This window comes from Crotalus tigris, unplaced genomic scaffold, assembly GCF_016545835.1.
Source record: "Crotalus tigris isolate CLP2741 ecotype Arizona unplaced genomic scaffold, ASM1654583v1 scf7180000018413.2111637, whole genome shotgun sequence".
NCBI classification, from domain to species: domain Eukaryota; kingdom Metazoa; phylum Chordata; class Lepidosauria; order Squamata; family Viperidae; genus Crotalus; species Crotalus tigris.
This window is the reverse complement of record NW_024096990.1, coordinates 864,513-883,700: the sequence shown is the minus strand read 5'-3', so window position 1 is coordinate 883,700 and position 19,188 is coordinate 864,513. Positions and strand designations below refer to the sequence as shown.

At 47.3% G+C, this 19,188-nt stretch overlaps 1 protein-coding gene across 3 annotated transcripts in view; it reads right to left on the bottom strand.

Moving 5' to 3' along the window:
* The window catches only part of GRIK5 (glutamate ionotropic receptor kainate type subunit 5), a 68,960-nt gene that overhangs the window by 37,881 nt on the left and 11,891 nt on the right, over positions 1–19,188 (bottom strand). For 2 of the 3 annotated variants that reach the window (XM_039352169.1, XM_039352171.1), the window contains exons 2-4: positions 5,599–5,734; positions 3,672–3,836; positions 2,057–2,154 (exon numbers count right to left, since the gene is read on the bottom strand). In XM_039352169.1, coding sequence (XP_039208103.1) covers positions 2,057–2,154; positions 3,672–3,836; positions 5,599–5,683 — 348 coding nt within the window. In that variant the 5' untranslated portion in view covers positions 5,684–5,734. Of the gene's footprint in view, positions 1–2,056; positions 2,155–3,671; positions 3,837–5,598; positions 5,735–8,718; positions 9,059–19,188 lie in introns of those variants that run through there. The other variant, XM_039352170.1, reaches the window with a different exon arrangement.

The window sequence follows — 19,188 nt, the reverse complement described above, 5'->3', positions numbered from 1 at the left end:
AGCTGAGCCATGCTGGCTTAGGAATTCTGGGAGTTGAAGTCCACGAGTCATGAGGGGGCCACAGTTCCCCCATGCTGGCTCAGGATTCTGGGAGTTGAAGTCCACGAGTCATGAGGGGTCCATAGTTCCCCCATGCTGACTCAGGAATTCTGGGAGTTGAAGTGCACGAGTCATGAGGGGTCCATAGTTCCCCCATGCTGACTCAGGAATTCTGGGAGTTGAAGTCCACGAGCCATGAGGGGGCCATAGTTCCCCCATGCTGACTCAGGAATTCTGGGAGTTGAAGTGCACGAGTCATGAGGGGGCCATAGTTCCCCCATGCTGGCTCAGGAATTCTGGGAGTTGAAGTCCACGAGTCATGAGGGGTCCATAGTTCCCTCATGCTGGCTCAGGAATTCTGGGAGTTGAAATCCACGAGTCATAAAAATACCAAGGTTGCCTACCCCTGGCCTAACTCTTTGCCTCTGGAGAGAAGCCAAACTTCACCTTTTAAGCAAATGCAAGTCTGGCCCTTTTGAGACTCCAGCGGATGTCCTGTACTATTACATACAGAAAGTCCTCAACTTATAACCATTCGTTTAGTGACTGTTCAAAGTTACAATGCAACTGAGTTACGACTGTTAGGACCTTTTATTGCACTTATGACCTTTGCAGCATCCCCATGGACATGGGATCAAAATTCATATCCTTGGCCTCTGATTCATATTTCTGACGGTTGCAGCGTCCCGGGGTCACATGATATATCTCCCTTTTGCGACCTTCCAACATGCAACATCAACAGGGAAGCCAGATTCACTTACCAACTGCAGTAGATTCACTTAACAAGGGTGGGAAGAAAGATCGTAAAACGGGGTAAAACTCACTTAACAACAGTCTAGATTAGCAAGAGAAATTTTCGGCTCAAAAATTTGGTCGTAACATCATCATCATCATCACCTTGGAGGTCATCTAGTCCAGGGCTTTTCAACCTTTTCACCCATTGTACCACTTTTAGGATATGGCAGCATCCGAGTACCACCAGTCGCCTAGCAAGGTGTCAAAAACTTGACCCCCCCCAAAAAAAGGAAAAAAAAGTGATAAAGTACAGGTAGTCCTCGATTTACAACCGTTCGCTTAGTGACTGTTCGAAGTTACAATGGCACTGAAAAAAGTGCCCCCCAAGACACAGCCGAGCAAGACACCTGCCTGCCTGCCCAGTGGCGCTCTTCCTCCAGTACGAGGTTTTCATTGTTGTGAGCATTTCTGTTGAGGATTGGCAGCGGGGGTGGGATGGGGGGTGTTTGGTTTTTATTCCCCCCGTCTGCTGGGTGGTTGCAGCAGGTTTTGGTCACTTCACATGACCCTGGGACACTGTGACTGTCATAAATATGAATCAGTTGCCAAACATCTGAATGTAAATCACAAGACCCTGGAGATGCTGCAATATTCCAGCTGATCGGCGCTTCTTCTGGGCTCAGCAGAAGCACCAGGATCAGTGCCGAGCTCCAGCTGGAGCCTGGCGCTGATCTTGGCGCTTCCACTGAGCCTTGACAGCCCCGAAGAAGCGCTGATCCTGGCACTTCCACTGAGCCCTGACAGCCCTGCAGCTCCAGCCGTCTCTCGCTCAGGCTTGTGCGGTGCTGTCACCGGTTCAGCTCATTCCCCTCCCCTGCTACTTTTCTAGGATGTTCGCGTACCACCTGCCAGGTGCCAATGTACCACAGGTGGTACCCGTACCACTGGTTGAAAAGCCCTGATCTAGTCCAACCCCCTGCTCAGGCAGGAAACCCTACACCATTTCAGACAAATGGTTGTCCAGTCTCTTCTTAAAAACTTCCAGTGTTGGAGCATCCACCACTTCTGGAGGCAGGTAGTTCCACTGGTTAATTGTTCCAACTGTCAAGAAGTTTCTCCTTAGTTCTAGGTTGCTTCTCGGTTGAGGACTACCTGTTACATGCTTTTCTGAAAGAAAGGTTAGAATCCAGTCCCATTTGGGGGGGGGGATAGAAAAGGGCGGTGCTATCATCAAAAGCTGCCAAAAATGTAAGGAATGGTGATGAGTTCTGGGTCCGCTCACCTCTTTTTCTCCACATATGTGGCTGACGATGGATGCAGAGGCCGGGCTGGACGCTGGTCCCAAAACGGAGACTACCCCTTTAGGCAGAATTTGACACACTGGGTGAAACAGAGAGGGTGGGAAGAAGGTTAGATGGGGGAAAAAAACCCACCCTTCTCATTGTACAGTCCAAGCTTGCCGTACTGAGCAACATTATCGCCTTTGTAAAGTTTCTATTGTACGGCTTTTCTTTTTTACTATCTGCCAGTCATTCCAGAAGCACAAAAGAGTAGAGTTCGGAAGCTGGTCTAGAAGAAATTAGTGGGTGAAAAAGTCCTTCTTCTAGTCTGGCTTAGCTGGCAGGCTCCAAAAAAAGCAAGACAGACAGAGTTACTTCTAAGCAATGTCCTTTATTGTTCTTCCCCTGCAGACCGAAACCTTGCCCACCTAAAGGAAGCTACTCGCAGCATTGAAGATAGGCTGTGAAAACTTGCTGCCTTGACTTGCTTCCTCTCAACCAAGTTATCTAAATCAGGGGTGTACGAACCTGGCGGCTTTAAAACCTGTGGACTTCAACTCCCAGAATTCTGGGAGTTGAAGTCCACAAGTCTTAAAGATGCCGAGGTTGAAGACCCCCGTTTTAAAATACTGAAAGAAGACAAATAATGAAGGAAAAATGCTGGCGGGAGAATTCTGGGAATTGAAGTTTTCAAGCTTCGACACCCCAATCTAAACTTCACTGTCTCTTGGTCCTCTGGACCAGTGGCCCTCAACCTTTTGAGCACCAGGGACTAGTTTCATGGAAGACAATTTTTCCACAGACTCACGGTGGGGAGGAGCGTAACCTAGATCCCACGTATATATAGTTTCATAATAGGATTTGCTCACCCACCGCTTTGCAGCCAGGTTACCAACAGGCCATGGACTGGAACCGGGACACAGCCCGGGGTTGGGAAACCCTGCTCTTGAATACAGCTCTCTCTTCTGGGACCACATTCTACCACAGTACCTCTGACCTTGCTCAAATGGCCTATACCAGGGGTCTTCAAACTTGACCCTTTTATGACTCGTGGACTTCCACTCCCAGAATTCCTCAGCCAGCATAGCTCAGCTTGAAACCTCTCCCTTTCCCCTCAGCGTGGCTGGCTCAGGAATTCTGGGAGTTGAAGTCCACCAGTCATAAAAGGGCCAAGTTTGAAGAGCCCTGGCCTATACTGACCATCCAAGGCTTGAAACCTTGACCTCAACTTTCAGAGGCTCTTTTAGGGAAGCTCCCTCAGGGCCACACCTCCTCATGGGGTGCTTTTGACATGGCTCCTTCTCAGGCCAAAAAATTGCTTGTAGGCCTTGTCGTGCAAATGGAGAACCCAGAAGTTCATCCCCTCACAAACCCCCGAGATAAGGATGCTGTTCTTAACAAGCAGGACTTTCCAAGTGACTTCAACACAACACACCGTTGCATCCTGATGTACAGTTAAGCCCACTTTGAGGGATGGATAGAGCCAGCTCAACATATCATAACTGATCGCTCCTTACAGTGGTCCCTCCTTAACTTCAAGGAGCTCCACCTTCTCGGTTTCCTGGTTTCAGGGGTTGAGAAGATTGTCCTTGCCCTGCTGGAGGGCACCCAACGTACTGGTGTCGGTGGTCTCGTACTGGCTGTCCCGCTGCAATTCGAAGATCTCCACCTCCACCCGGGCCTTGGCGGGCACTTCAATGATGCTGTTGATGTGTTCACGGGCCAAAGCTAAGGCGAGTCGCTCCCCACGTCCACACACTGTCTGGTCATCCAAAATGGCAGCTGGTCGTGAGACAGGAACCGATGACGGTTACAAAAAAAGAGAAAGGAAGGGAGGGAGGGAGGGAGGGAGGGAGGGAGGGAAGAAGGGAGGGAAGAAGGAAGGGAAGAAGGAAGGGAGGGAGGGAAGAAGGAAGGAAGGTAGTTTTGATCACTGTCAAATAAACTTTCTTTTGAACTATTCCCTGAGTGTAGACATTGTCTTTCTCAACCATCTCCACAAGATGACTGTCAACCTCTCCCCATGTACAGAGGGGACATCTCCCAGAATTCCTGGCCAGCACGATGAACAAGTAGGAATGGGTAGGAATTGTTGCCCCAATCCATTGAAAGCAGTGTTCCTCAAACATGGCAACTTTAAGATGACTGGACTTCAACTCCCAGGGGAAGGGAATGGGGAATTCTGGGAGTTGAAATCCAGACATCTTAAAGTGGCTAAAGTTGAAAAACACTGCTCTGGAGGACGTCAGAACACGTGTGGTCATAACACGACTGCTCTGATCTTCATCTTTCTTGTTTAATTTTCTTCTGCAGATTCTGGGATCCTTGTTCTTTGTCTACTCCATGATCTAACCTCAGCCCTGGACAAACACCGATGCCCTCTAGTTTGGAAGTAAAGCAGCTTCAACCTCTGCAGTTGCTTCCAAGGACCAGATCTGTACAAAACGCCCAAGTTCTGCCATTTTTCCTGGAGCCATCTGGCTGCAAAGATAACAAGGACTTCTAGAACCATAACTGACACCCCTTCTCCAGCCACTGTCATGCCCAAGGTCAAGCTAACTGAGACTCTGGCTTTCTGCCCAAAGCTTCAACCACCCTCCACGTTCTTGAAGTTCTCTTAGAACAACAGAATAACAGATGTCTATGGAGATTCTCAGTCTCCAGGTCATGGTTGTCCCCAAAGTGCTTTTTCAGGAGGCAACTGGACTTTCTTGTTTTTCTTTGAAGACGTTTCGCTTCTCATCCAAGAAGCTTCTTCAAGTTCTGACTGAATGACTCTCAGGAAGAGTGCTAATGACCAGATGACTGCAAGCTCTGACTGGATGGTGGGGAAGGGAAGGATTTATACTCCTTGCAGACAGCTGGTCATTTGCATTCTTTTGGAGAGTCGTTGAGGCCACTTGGAGGTTCCGCTGGTTTGAAAGAGTGAAAGAGGTCATTTATGTCAAAACTGAACAGCCCTCCCTCAACAGAGGGGGAGGGGTACGGCATCATCTATCTCCAGTCTACAACACAGTCCTTTCAGCAGTTCCAAGACGCCTCCACACCCATTTGCACCACTCAGGTGATCTTGAGGACACAGACAAACCTCCAAGTGGCCTCAACGACTCTCTAAAAGGATGCAAATGACCAGCTGTCTGCAAGGAGTATAAATCTTTCCATTCCCCACCATCTTGAGGACACAGACAAATCTCCAAGTGGCCTCAACGACTCTCATAAAAGAATGCAAATGACCAGCTGTCTGCAAGGAGTATAAATCTTTCCATTCCCCACCATCCAGTCGGAGCTGAAGAAGCTCACTGGATGAGAAGCGAAACGTCTTCAAAGAAAAACGAGAAAGTCCAGTTGCCTCTTGAAAGATCACCTTTGGGACAATAGAATAACAGAGTTGGAAGGGACCTTGGAGGTCTTCTAGTCCAACCCCCTGCTCAAGTAGAAGACCCTATCTAAACCATTTCAGACCTCCAGGGACGGAGCACCCAAAACTTCTGAAGGCAAGCCGTTCCACCGATTCACCATCCCATAGCAAAGGTCTTCTACTCACCCATGCGCAGAGAGGACAACAACTCCAGGCTCTGGTGGGTGAAGGCGAGTATCAGCAGCAGCAGCAGCGCGGGCAAAGCCGGCATCTTCTACTCCTCCTCATGGAGAAAGTTCGGCCGTGGCCTCTGCGCTGCCACCTGCAGGTAGGACAGAAAGATGCCCCCTTTGCATGAGTACCTGGAAGAGATCTCAGCAGACGAATGTCTGGCCAACGTCGCCCAGCTTTGGAAGCTAAGCAAGGCTGAGCTGATACTGAGAGGAGAGACCATCAGAAGGTCGCAGAACTCTAGGCTGGATTGCATCAAACCCCCCCCCCTTCTCTACAGGTAGCGTAGGAGATGAGCAGGCTGAACTCGAGGGAGGGAGGGGGGGTCAAACGCATCATAAGTCTCGAGTCCCTTCATGCTCACAAAAGTCCAGCCCGCCTTGAATTCTACTGACTCTTATCTACTTGCTTTGACCCTTAGTGGTTCGGGTTCTTGTAGAGAACTTAAGCTTGCAATAAAACTAGATAACTTCCTGACAGTGAGGACAATCACCCAGTGGAACAGCTTACCCCCAGAAATCGTGGGTGCTCCATCACTGGAAATTTTTAAGAAGAGACTGGACAATCACCTGTCTGAGATGGTATAGGTTCTCCTGCTTGAGCAGGGGGCTGGACTAGAAGACCTCCAAGGTCCCTTCCAGCTCTATTCCATTCCATTCCATTCTCCTATTCTATTCCTCTGGCTGAGGAATTCTGGGAGTTGAAATACACAAGTCATAAAAGGACCAAGTTTGAAGACCCCTGCTTTAGATGATTGTATACCTTGACTAGGGATGGAGGAAGGTCTCTCCTTGTTCTACAGGGAGATTGTGAGTAGGGAAAAGGTCTTTGACGTTTTCTTGGAAATAATGCTCAAGGCAGCCCTCCACCCTTCGCAGACTTGGCTACAGGAGAATTATGGGTGGTGTTTCCCCTCCCACCAGCATTTTTTCTTCCCAATTAACCCTCTTTCAAAGTGTTAGAGAACAAATAGATCAGGGAGGATCATAGATAGATAAAAGCGGAAGAACGAAAGAAAGCCCTTTTATGTTCAGATGTTTAAGAAAGGATGCTTTATTTGAAGATGAACAGGGACTAAGTCATCTGCCCATGGTGATAAACTTGATCTAGAGGTGACCTACAGTAAATATTTTGCTTGGTCCTTCCTGCAGGGTCTTCTGCCATGTGCTGCCCCCCCCCCCTCACTTATTTCTGCCACTATCACAAGAGCAGCCCCTGCCTGCCATTACGCTCTCGGCTACCTATCGGACACTCCCTGCCCTTCACTTCAGCGCATTCTCCCTTTAGCTGCCAATCCTCGTTGGTCTCCAGCAAAAAATAAATAGATAAATCAAAGTGGTCCCATGGTCAACAGCCAACTTTCCTAGCACAGTGCCTCCTACTGGCCAGTCCTTCCAGCATTTTCCCCTTCAGGCTTGAGGCATCTTTCCAACCGCGGATGCTGCAAAGGACCAGCAAACGCCCCACCCCCACCCCCGTCGCACATGACACCCGTCCTGCTTTGCGCTGAGTCAGCAACACTCCTTTGTCCTAGCACTGTGTGTGTTCACCTTGAGCATTAATTTTTTTGTTTTTCATCCATCCCCGGCAAACAGAAGGGAGCGGTGGGGGGGGAGGGGGGAAGATAACGGTTTCTGCCTCTTTGATCCCACGGTCCAGATGAGGCGGGGGAAGGACCAAAAGCTAAAATAAATAAATAAATAAAAGAGGTCCTGCAGTGTGAAACCTTACCTGGGAGGAGAAAAAAAAAAAATCCTACAGAGAAGTAGTTAGCCTAGCCCAGCAGTAGGCAACCTTGGCTCTTTTATGACTCGTGGACTTCAACTCCCAGAATTCCTGAGCCAGCATGGCTTAACATAGCAATCTCTCCCTTTCCCCTCAACACGGCTGGCTCAGGAATTCTGGGAGTTGAAGTCCACAAGACATAAAAGAGCCAACGTTGACTACCCCTGGCCTAGGCCTGTATTTCTCAACCTTGGCTCTTTTATGACTTGTGAACTTCAACTCCCAGAATTCCTGAGCCAGCCATGCTTAGGGGAAAGGGAGAGGTTTCCATGCTGAGTTATGCTGGCTCAGGAATTCTGGGAGCTGAAGTCCATGAGTCATAAAAGAGCCAAGGTTGCCTACCCCTGGCCTAGCCACAAAAGAACGAAAGGACGAAAACCTCAGCTAAACCACGTAGGGCCTTCATGATGCATGTTTCAAGGCATTGTGTCTCTGAATACAGGGGGTCCTTGACTTTATAACCGTTCGTTTAGTGCCCGTTTAGAGTTACAACGGCACTGAAAAAGGTGACTTAGGACCGTTTTTCACACTTACGACCGTGGCAGCGTCCCCACGATGACGCGATCAAAATTCGGCCGCTTGGCAATTGACTCATATTTATGATGGTTTATGCCAGGGGTCTTCAAATCTGGCCCTTTTATGACTTGTGGACTTCAACTCCCAGAATTCCTCAGCCAGCAAAGCTGGGCGTTGAAGTCCACAAGTCATAAAAGGGCCAAGTTTAAAGATCCCCCTCGTTTATGTAATGTCCTGGGATCACACGACCCTCTTTGGTGGCCTTCTGACAAGCAAAGTCAATGGGGAAGCCAGGTTCCCTTTAACTTAATTTAACCCCTGCAGTGATCCGCTTAACGACGGTGGCAAGAAACGCCGTAAAATGGGGCAGGACCCAGTGAGCCGCTGTCTCGCTTGGTAACAGACGTGGTCGTGAGTTGAGCACCGTCTACCTCAACTCTAGTTGAGGCTGAATTTGGATCGTGTGACCGTGGGGACACGGCAGTGGTCGTTAAGTGTGAAAAACGGTCGTAAGTCACTCGATGTAATTTTGAGAGGTCACTAAACAAACGTTTGTTAAGTCGAGGACCTGCTGGACTGGAGGCCAAGCACAGGGGGAAGAGAGCTCAGCCTGAAGGCCTCATTGCTGAGTTTCCTGAGGGAATCAGGCCGTTTGCTAATGTGGGGGGGGGGCATGACTGGACCCAGCGATCCAGAGAAATTGAGACTGTTTCCAAGGTGGCTTTTACACCACCGTTACAACCAGTGGGGGGGGGGGGTGGAGAAGCAGCACACCTCGACTTCTCTCTCCTCTGTGCAGTGCTGAAGGTTCAGGGGCAACGGCATGACACGGATCTGCAAACAAAGAGGATGTGCCTGACATTTGCACAGCCATCCTCGGCTATAAAGGTGAAGCGAGGATTTCTGGATTGGCCCTTTTCCCAGGACGACAAGCAGGCTGCAGAGGAGAAGGGAGATTAGAATTGGAAGCTGGGAGGAGGAAGGGGTGCTTCATCACTGGACGATTTTCAGAAGAGATCGGACTACCATTGGTCTGAAATGGTATAGGATTTCCTGCCTGAGCGGGGGTGGGGTTTGGACTAGAAGACCTCCAAGGTCCCTTCCAACTCTTGCGATTCTATTCCATTCCATTCCATTCTTCTACTTCATTCCATTATTCTATTCTATTCTATTCTATTCTGTTCTGTTCTAAATTCTATTCTATTCTATTTCTATTCTCTGTTCTATATTCTATTCTATTCTATTCTATCTCCTATCCTATTCTTCTACTTCATTCCATTATTCTATTCTATTCTGTTCTATATTCTATTTTCTATCCTATTTTTTATCCTATCTCCTATCCTATTCTTCTACTTCATTCCATTCTATTCTATTCTATATTCTATCCTATTCTATTTTCTATCCTATCTCCTATCCTATCCTATTCTTCTACTTCATTCCATTGTGTTGTGTTGTGTTGTGTTGTATTGTATTGTATTGTACTGTACTGTACTCTATTCTATTCTATTCTATTCTATTCTATTCTTTCCTACAGTTGAAGTTGGACTGACATCACAAATCAGTGGGTTTCTGAGTCTTTCTGCTGTCATATGGATTCGACAGCCCAGATTCTGCTAGCAGAATCTGTGATTCTTCTGTTGCAATTGCCAAAATTCTCTTTTCTCCACTGGGCTAAGGGGAAGAAGCAGGCAATGCCATTTGGGCCAGGAAAGTGGTCCCATCCATGCTGTGTTCCTAAAGGGCCCCTTCCTGCAATCTGTCCTTTACCTTTACTACGATTCAGGGATTGCAGAATAGCCTATATATTCGGATTATCAAGCGCCAGCTCCAATTTAAGGATTGTGTCTCCTAGCAGGCAGTTACGCTGTACAATAGATCCGTCCTCTGGAAATGCGCCTCCAAAATTAATTAAGAACTTCATTTCCACAATAGCCTCCAAACTGAATTCCAGAACCAACTTCCAGGAGTTTTCACACAGAGTCTTTTTTTTAAAAAAAATAATAACAATAATAAATGATTTCTTACATTTGCATGCTAGGTGAAAATGACTGCCTGGCGAAGCCCATAGCAGAGCTGGCATCGGGAGTTGGCACTGCTGGGCATATGCCAAGATGCGTTGCTCAGCAGGAGCCCACGATTAAATCTCTCCCCCCCCCATGGCATCCCTCAGCCCCACGGCTCTTCTGCTTTTTGATTTTGAGGCCTATCCACCTGGTCTCTTGAGTGAAGAAAAAAGTGGGGTGAAAGCCAATTTGGTCTAGCGGTAAAGTTAGAAAACAGGAGACTGTGAGTTCTAGTTCTTAAGCATGAAAGGCGGCTAATCTCTGAAAAGGCCCAACACATTTTTTTTTGTCCTTTGTGGGCCAAATTACAGCCCAGTTAAGTGATAAGCAGCAACCGTTTAAAATTTAGTGCCGCCTTAAGCGTGAAAGCCAATTGGGTGACTTTGGGGCCAATCACCAGGAGACGGTGAGTTCTATCCCGCCTTAAGCGTTTAAGCTGTCTGGATGACTTTGGGCCAATCACCAGGAGACGGTGAGTTCTAGACCTACCTTAGCCATGACAGATGGATGGGTGACTTTGGGACAGTTAGTTCTAATCTCACTGTAAGGACCCACCCCACTTTGCATCTTAAGAAGATAGAACTCTTAGAATAATTCTTCCAACAGGAATCCTTTATTAAGAGAAAATGGTTGCAGGCGTTCTAGACAGGACTTGGGGTCCAAGCTCTCCCATTCAAGGTTTTAAGGGGTTCCCCAGTAGTCCCACCCAATCACCCCCCTCTTCCAGCGACAGTTTCAGGCATCACAATCCCACCCCCTTTTCCTTTCTGCCGGCTGGATGGAGACTTCAGAGAAAACTACATGAAAACTTTGTTATGATAAGGCCTTTTGGTGCTATCCACATTCAATCCCTTTGAAGTTGTACCAAAGGAAGTGAGGGCCATAAAGCCCCTTTGTTCACCCCCTTCCCTTTCTTGTATGACAGATTCCAGAGAGGGCAGAAATGGGGTTTTCTATAATTGATAACTGGAGATGAAGTATAATTGGATTCTGACGTTCACCTTACGCATGGCGGGGTGAGTTGGAGGAGACTATTCACTAGGAGACTATGAATTCTAGTCCCCACCTTAGTCAATAAAGATGGCTGGGTGATTTGGGGCCAGTCCCTCTTTCTCAACCCACAGGGTTATTGTTGTAGGGAAAATATGAGGAGGAAGGAGATATTCATTTCCTTGAATTATTGATAAAAATAATAAAGGCGGGACTTTGAAAAAAAAATCTAAAAAAATCTAAGTGCATCCAACCAGCTACCCTAACAGCATTTGTAGATCTCCGAATAGCATTTGCAGAATGGCTTACTATAATATATCTACAGCTACCTTGGTGAATTATCCTCCCAAATTCCACCTACAACACTTCCTTCTGTCCCTAAAATGCTGAGCTCTGGTATCTATCCACAAGACAGGTCAGCAAAATCAAAATGGCAGCTGTTATTGCTTGACTGTAGCCTTAGACCTTGAGTTTCGTAGCCTTTAATTGTGGAATTTCAACCACTCAATTATGGCCATCCTCTTGACCAGGGGTAGGCAACCTTGGGTCTTTTATGACTCGTGGACTTCAACTCCCAGAATTCCTGAGCCAGCATAGCTCAGCTTGAAAACCTCTCCCTTTCCCCTCAGCATGGCTGGCTGAGGAATTCTGGGAGTTGAAGTCCACGAGTCATAAAAGAGCCAAGGTTGCCTACCCCTGGTCTAGGCCTAGGCCCCTTTCTGACTTGCGGACTTCAACTCCCAGAATTCCTGAGCCAGCATGGGGGAAACTTTGGCCTCTTCATGACTCGTGAACTTCAACTCCCAGAATTCCTGAGCTAACATGGCTGAGCTTGAAAACCTCTCCCTTTCCCCTCAGCATGGCTGGCTCAGGAATTCTGGGAGTTGAAGTCCGAGAGTCATAAAAGAGCCAAGGTTGCCTACTCCTGCGAGTCTTGACTGACACAAGTAGACATCCTGTGGTTGCCCTTGCCCTAAACATCTGAAAGCTAAGCCTTCAGAGAAGACCTGGGATATTACTGGTTGGTGGGGTCTCCCTGACCAAGAGTGAACATGTGCAGAGTGACTTTCTATCACTTCGTAGATGCCCCAAAATCTCAGAAGACAAGACATGGTTGCCAGGTGCCCCAGAGAGTCAGAGTGCATTGCCGGTCTTAGCATTATCCAGACCCAAAGCTTTAGACCAGGGAGTGCCCAACTATGGCAACTTTTAAGACTTCTGGACTTCAACTCCCAGAATTCTGAGAGCTGAAGTCCACAAGTCTTAAAGTTGCCAAGGTTGGACACCCTTGCTTTAGACCAGGGGTAGGCAACCTTGGCTCTTTTATGACTCGTGGACTTCAACTCCCAGAATTCCTGAGCCAGCCACGCTGAGGAGAAAGGGAGAGGTTTTCAATGGCGTTTCTTGCCACCGTCGTTAAGCGGATCACTGCAGGGGTTAAATTAAGTTAAAGGGAACCTGGCTTCCCCATTGACTTTGCTTGTCAGAAGGCCACCAAAGGGGGTCGTGTGATCCCAGGACATTGCATAAACCAGGGGGATCTTCAAACTTGGCCCTTTTATGACTTGTGGACTTCAACTCCCAGCTCTGCTGGCTGAGGAATTCTGGGAGTTGAAGTCCACAAGTCATAAAAGGGCCAGATTTGAAGACCCCTGGCATAAACCATCATAAATATGAGTCAATTGCCAAGCGGCCGAATTTTGATCACGTCATCGTGGGGACGCTGCCACGGTCGTAAGTGTGAAAAACGGTCCTAAGTCACCTTTTTCAGTGCCGTTGTAACTCTAAACGGGCACTAAACGAACGGTTATAAAGTCAAGGACCCCCTGTATTCAGAGACACGATGCCTTGAAACATGCATCGTGAAGGCCCTACGTGGTTTAGCTGAGGTTTTCGTCCTTTCGTTCTTTTGTGGCTAGGCCAGGGGTAGGCAACCTTGGCTCTTTCATGACCCAGAATTCCTGAGCCAGCATAACTCAGCATGGAAACCTCTCCCTTTCCCCTAAGCATGGCTGGCTCAGGAATTCTGGGAGTTGAAGTTCACAAATCATAAAAGAGCCAAGGTTGCCTACCCCTGTCCTAGAGGGAGCTGGGCTGTGTGGTTAGCATAAACCTAGCCCAGGGGTAGGCAACCTTGGCTCTTTTATGACTCGTGCACTTCAACTCCCAGAATTCCTGAGCCAGCCATTGTTGAGAGGAAAGGGAGAAGTTTCCATGCTGAGCCATGCTGGCTCAGGAATTCTGGGAGTTGAAGTCCACAAGTCATAAAAGAGTCAAGGTTGCCTACCCCTGCTTTAGACCAAGGCAATAAGGAGGAATTGCTGTCGGCAACTTCTCCAGTCTGGCTCAACTAATGAGGAAAACAGCATCTTGGCGCCACGTGACCACAGTTGCCAAGCAACAAGAAGCTGCTAACAAGGATGCCACGGTTGCTAGGCAAAGCCATCTGCAGTGTCACGGCCCTTCCCAACTGAGTTGCCTCTTTTCTCCTCTCAGGAGAGAGAGTTCCTCCAAAGAATGGCGCAAAGTTAGAGCAAGAGAGAAAGGTCAACTCTTCCCTTTCTCCTTGGCTTTCCCACCCCCCCCCGTGTCCCCCAAGGGGGGCTGGTGGGGAGTGATGGGGGAAAAGAACTTTAGGTGGGATTCTTTTGGTGGGATTCTGGACAGCCTCTTATCTGAAATGGTGCAGGTTCTCTTGCTTGAGCAGAGGGTTGGACCACATGACCTCCAAGGTCCCTTCCAATTCTGTTGTTCTTTTCTCTCCTCGGCCATCTTTTGCATTTCCGCATCTCACGCAAATACATCTTGAATATGGCCGCCTTTCTCCTCCCTGTCCTCCCTACGGACCACCCACATCTTTGGCTGATGCTGCCGGAAAGGAATCCAACTAGCCCACTGGAGAAATCTCATCCCGTTCCGAGAAATTTCAGAGTTGTGTTGTTGGGTACGTAACGCATGAATTTTAGTCCTTCGGCCTTCAAATTTGGCCCAAATTCTGTAAGTAGCTCTGGAGTCCCCCAGTTTGTTGGGAGTCAGAGGACCCCTGGATCCCCATTTGCACACTCAAGGGACCCCAGACTTCCTTCTGTGTTTGCAGTGTGACCCATGCAGGTCCTAACTCCTGGGACCATGAACAAGAATAACCTTGGTTTGAAAAGAAAAGCAATATTCCCTCTTTTCTAGCAACTAACTTACAGCTCAAAATTGATAAAGATAAAAGTCAGTTTGGTGTATTGGTTAAGGTCCTGGCCTATAAACTGGGAGACTGTGAAGTCTAGTCTCAATTTATGCATGAAAGCTAGCTGGGTGAGTTTGAACCTATCTCTGGGAGACTATGAGTTCTAATCCCACCTTAGGCATGAAAGCCTGTAGGGTGATTTGGGGCCAATCACCAACAGACTGTGAATTCTAGTCCCCGCCTTACATATGAAAGCCTAGTGGGTGATTTGGGGCCAATCACGAAAAAACCATGAGTTCTAGTCCCTTAGGCATAAAGGCAGCTGGAGGACTTTGCGCCAATCACCAGGCTACTATGAGTTGTAGTCCCACCTCAAATATGAAAGCTGATTGAGTGACTTTGGGCCAGTCACTCTCCTTCGCCCCATCCCACCCCACCAGGTTGTTGTTGTTGGGAAAAAGGAGACGAAAATAGTATCAGGTATGTTCGCCACCTTGAATTAGGTGCAATATATGGCTGTGAAAATTGGACCATAAGAAAGGCTGAGCGCCAAAGAATGGAGGCCTTTGAACTATGGTGCTGGAGAAGACTCCTGCGAGTCCCCTGGACTGCAAGGCGATCAAACCGGTCAGTCCTAGAGTAGATCAACCCCGACTGCTCTTTAGAAGGCCGGATCCTGAAGTTGAAACTCAAGTACTTTGGCCACCTAATGAGAAGGAAGGACTCACTGGAGAAGGGCCTAATGCTGGGAAAGATGGAGGGCAAGAGAAGAAGGGGACGACAGAGAAGGAGGTGGCTGGATGGAGTCCCTGAAGCAGTAGGCGTGAGCTTAAATGGACTCCAGAAGATGGTAGAGGACAGGAAGGCCTGGAGGAACGTTGTCCATGGGGTCATGATGGGTCAGACATGACTTTGCAACTAACAACAACAAAAATTCAAACAAACAAATAAATATAAACCAGCAAGGAAAGGGCAAAGATTTTGTGCAGGGAAAACCACAGACTCTTCTTTTATCCTACAGTGTTTGGTGAGCTCTCACCCTTGGTCCCCGTGATTTTTCTTATTTTTTTAGATTTTTTTTTTTTAAGTGATCAACCTATCCTCCCAGGAGCTTTTGAGATTGCAGGAGGACTGTGCAATTTTTCCTCTCCTTCTAAAGGTTCAGCAGCCTTCTGCATACACTGCCTCAGGCCAGCTTTTGCCTACAGCCTGGAAATTGGGGGCTCGGTTTTCAGGTGCTGCTTAACAGAATATTTAAATGCCAAGTTCTCCCTCATTGACTTGCATGAGTGTCATTCGTATTCACAGCGCATTTGAAAAAAAAGAGAATTTGCATCAAAGTTCAAAAAGCAAGAGACCCAGCCTAACGCTCTCCCCACACCCACATCATTCACACAGCTCCTGACAGGTTAACAACCTTGAAATGCTTTCTTAAGTACATGTAAACAAGGCTACCACAAAAAATAAAAATAAAAAAAGAATAAAAGGATTTATGGAGCAAGCCTAAATACTCTAACCTTCTAATTTCCGAATAATTCTGTCTGTATTTTGTTCTCAAAAAAGAACCTGAGAAATATACCTTTTGAACAGCTCTCTGGATCAAGCTATCATCGTTTTTTTTATATATTGTTGTGTCCGACCCATCGCAACTCTACCATCTTCTGGAGTCCATTTAAGCTCACGCCTGCTGCTTCAGTGACTCCATCCAGCCACCTCATTCTCTGTCGTCCCTTTCTTCTATTGCCCTCCATCTTTCCCAGCATTAGGCTCTATTAAACCAGCGACACAACTGGATGGTTTCATGCAGTAATGATAAGTTTAAGCGGTGTCTTATATGCCATGCTGGTTAAGTTCACGCAACACACTAAAGCAAAACAAAACCCAAATTCCAGATCAATGTTTTCAAATTTGATAGTTTGGTTTAGGTCAGGGGTAGGCAACCTTGGCTCTTTTAGGACTCGTGGACTTCAACTCCCAGAATTCCTGACCCAGCCATGCTGAGGGGAAAGGGAGAGGTTTCCATGTTGAGCCATGCTGGCTCAGGAATTCTGGGAGTTGAAGTCTACGAGTCATAAAAGAGCCAAACCTCAGTGTGTCTCTTCCAAGTCCTGGCTGGATTTGAGGGTCCTTATTCACAAGGGTGCCCCTAGTTCAGGGATATTTTATGACTCATGGACTTCAATTCCCAGAATTCCTGAGCCAACCATGCTGAGGGGAAAGGGAGAGGTTTCCATGCTGAGCCATGCTGGCTCAGGAATTCTGGGAGTTGAAGTCCACAAGTCATGAAGGGGCCATAGTTCCCCCTCGCTGGCTCAGGAATTCTGGGAGTTGAAGTCCACGAGTCCTAAGAGAGCCAAGGTCGCCTACCCCTGATTTAGCGGTTAAGGCACAATGCTAGAAACCAGGAAACTGTGAGTTCTAGTCCCCTTAGGCATGAAGCCTAAGGTCGTAAGTTGAGAACTATCTGTTATGTCCTACGAAGGTTCTCAAGATTTATCTACTTATCTATTTATTCATTTATGAGATTTGTGTGCCATCCATCTCGTCTCTAGGCGAGACTACAGGTGGTTCTCGACTTCAGCCACAATGGAGCTCAAAATTTCTCTCGCTAAGCGAGACCGTTGAGTTTTGCCCCATTTTAGGATCTTTCCTGCCACAGATATTAAGTGAACCACTGCAGTTGTTAAGACAGTAACACAGTTGTTAAGTGAATCTGGCTTCCCCCAGTTTTTTTTTTCCAGCAGGCCTGCTACATCTAGCAAAAATAAAATAAATAAACCAACAGGTGTTCTTTATACCAGCAGGACACTGGCAGTGATGAGTAAAATGTGACGATTTAACTCTTTACCTATCTACAGGTATTAAAATATGGAAGCATCCTGCTGAGGGAAAAGGGAAACAGCTCCATGGGGCATCAAAGAGACATTGTTGCAGCTGTATATTTGTGTGCTTCTGCCCGCCGTAGTGTTTTGAACACAATGCGGTGACACACAAGCAGTCTTCAACTTACAACCGGTTGCTTAGTGGCCGAAGTTGCAACGGGTCCTCAGAAAAGGATTTGCGACCCAGATTCAAGTTTCCGAACGGCGGTCCCCACCCCCTCCTGTCACATGACTGCATTTGGGCAACTTGGCCTGTATTTACAACCGTTTGCAGCATCTTACAGCCACATGACCACAATTTACAATGTTTTTGCCGAAAACCAGCATTTATTTCTGGTTTCTAGCAAAAAAAAAAAAAAAGCCCTATAGTGAACCTTGAGTCTGCTTAATAAAAGGATCATAAAATTGGACGTGGTCATGTGGTGATCTGCTTAATGACGGAAACTGTGGCCTCAGTTACGGTCGTTAAGTTGAAGGCTACCTGGAGAAATAAGGTTGGGGTGTGTAGTTTTAAGATTTTAATTAGAAACTAGAATACAGGTCGTCCTCAATTTACAACCGTTCATTTAGTGACCATTTGAAGTTACATCACTGGAAAAAGTAACTTTGGACTGTTACTCACACTTACGACCGTTGCGGCACCTCCAGGGTCCCATGATCAAAATTTGGATGCTTGACAACTGACTCATATTTATGACGGTCACCGTGTCCCGGGGTCATGTGATCCCCTTTTGCAAACTTCTGACAAGCAAAGTCCATGGGGGAGCCAGCTTCACTTAACAACCGGGTCACTAACTTAACTGCAGTGATTCACTTAACAGCCACGGCAGGACCACGGCAGGAAAGGTCGCAAAATGGGGCAACATTCATTTAACAACTGTCTCAGTTAGCAACCATTTTGGGCTCAGTTGTCGTCGTAAAGTCGAGGACGACCTGTATTATCCCACATTTTGCCTGCACGTTGAAAATATGAGATGCCCCCCCTCCGATGTTTGTCACAAGGCCAATCACAATTTCATCCATTATCTCCAACTTTCTGAAGAAACTTTTCCATGGCCCTCTAAAACAGTGGTTCTCAACCTGTGGGTCGGGACCTCATTTGGGGTCGAACAACCATTTCACGGGGGCCGCCAAACAACGCAGTCCGCCATTTTTTCCCCCCTTTTCCTTAACTGTGCTACTCCCTTTTATTCTATTGGCTTTTGAAAGCCAATAGAATAGACTCTCTTGAATAGAGTTTAATTCTATTGGCTTTCAAAAGCCAATAGGAATTGTCCAGGCTGTCTCTGCCCTGCTGAGCCCGCCAAAAGTCCCATTCTGCCAACGGTGCTGCACCAGTTGAGTAGTCCTCGACTTACGACCGGTTGAGTAGTCCTCGACTTACGACCGGTTGGGGGTCGCGGCATTAAAAAGGTTGAGAACCACTGCTCTAAAACAGCGCATAAAACACTGGATAATTCACTGTCCTCATGCAACCTTGTGAATCCATTGCTACTCTCCCTTTTAAGTATTCCAGGTTCGTGAAACAGAAGGACTCCACTAGGCTATATATGGAACAAAACTTAGCCATCTCCGCTTTTCGGCTCCAATTTACACATTCAGCAAACAGTGAAGATTTAAACTGCACCCTTGAAAGCGGCCTGAACTGCTGAACATTTATTTCTTTCTTGTATTTATTTATATGCGTCCTGCCTTTGTCATTTTTACAAATAACTCAAGGCGGTGAACATGCTCCTATTTTTTTTTTCCTGCTCTGTATCGATCCAACAGGGGCTTAGCGTGCCGTTCTGTTTTCTAATTGTCTCTTGCCCAAGAAATATTTGATATGCTGAAAGTGCCGTTAATATAGCTGAACACACACAGTCCTCCGCCTCTTTTCCCACAACAGCAACCTTGTGAGCTGAGCTGGACTGGGAGAAAGTGACTGGCCCAAAGTCATCCAGCCAGCTTCTCAGCCTAAGGCAGGACTAGAACTCCCAGTCTCCTGGAGACTGGCCAAAGTCATCGAGCTGGTTTTCATTCCTGAGGCGGAACTAGAACTCCCAGTCTCTTGGAGACTGGCCAGTCACACAGCAAGCCTCTGTGCCTAACACGGGACTAGAAATCCCAGTTTCTTGGTAATTGGTCCAAA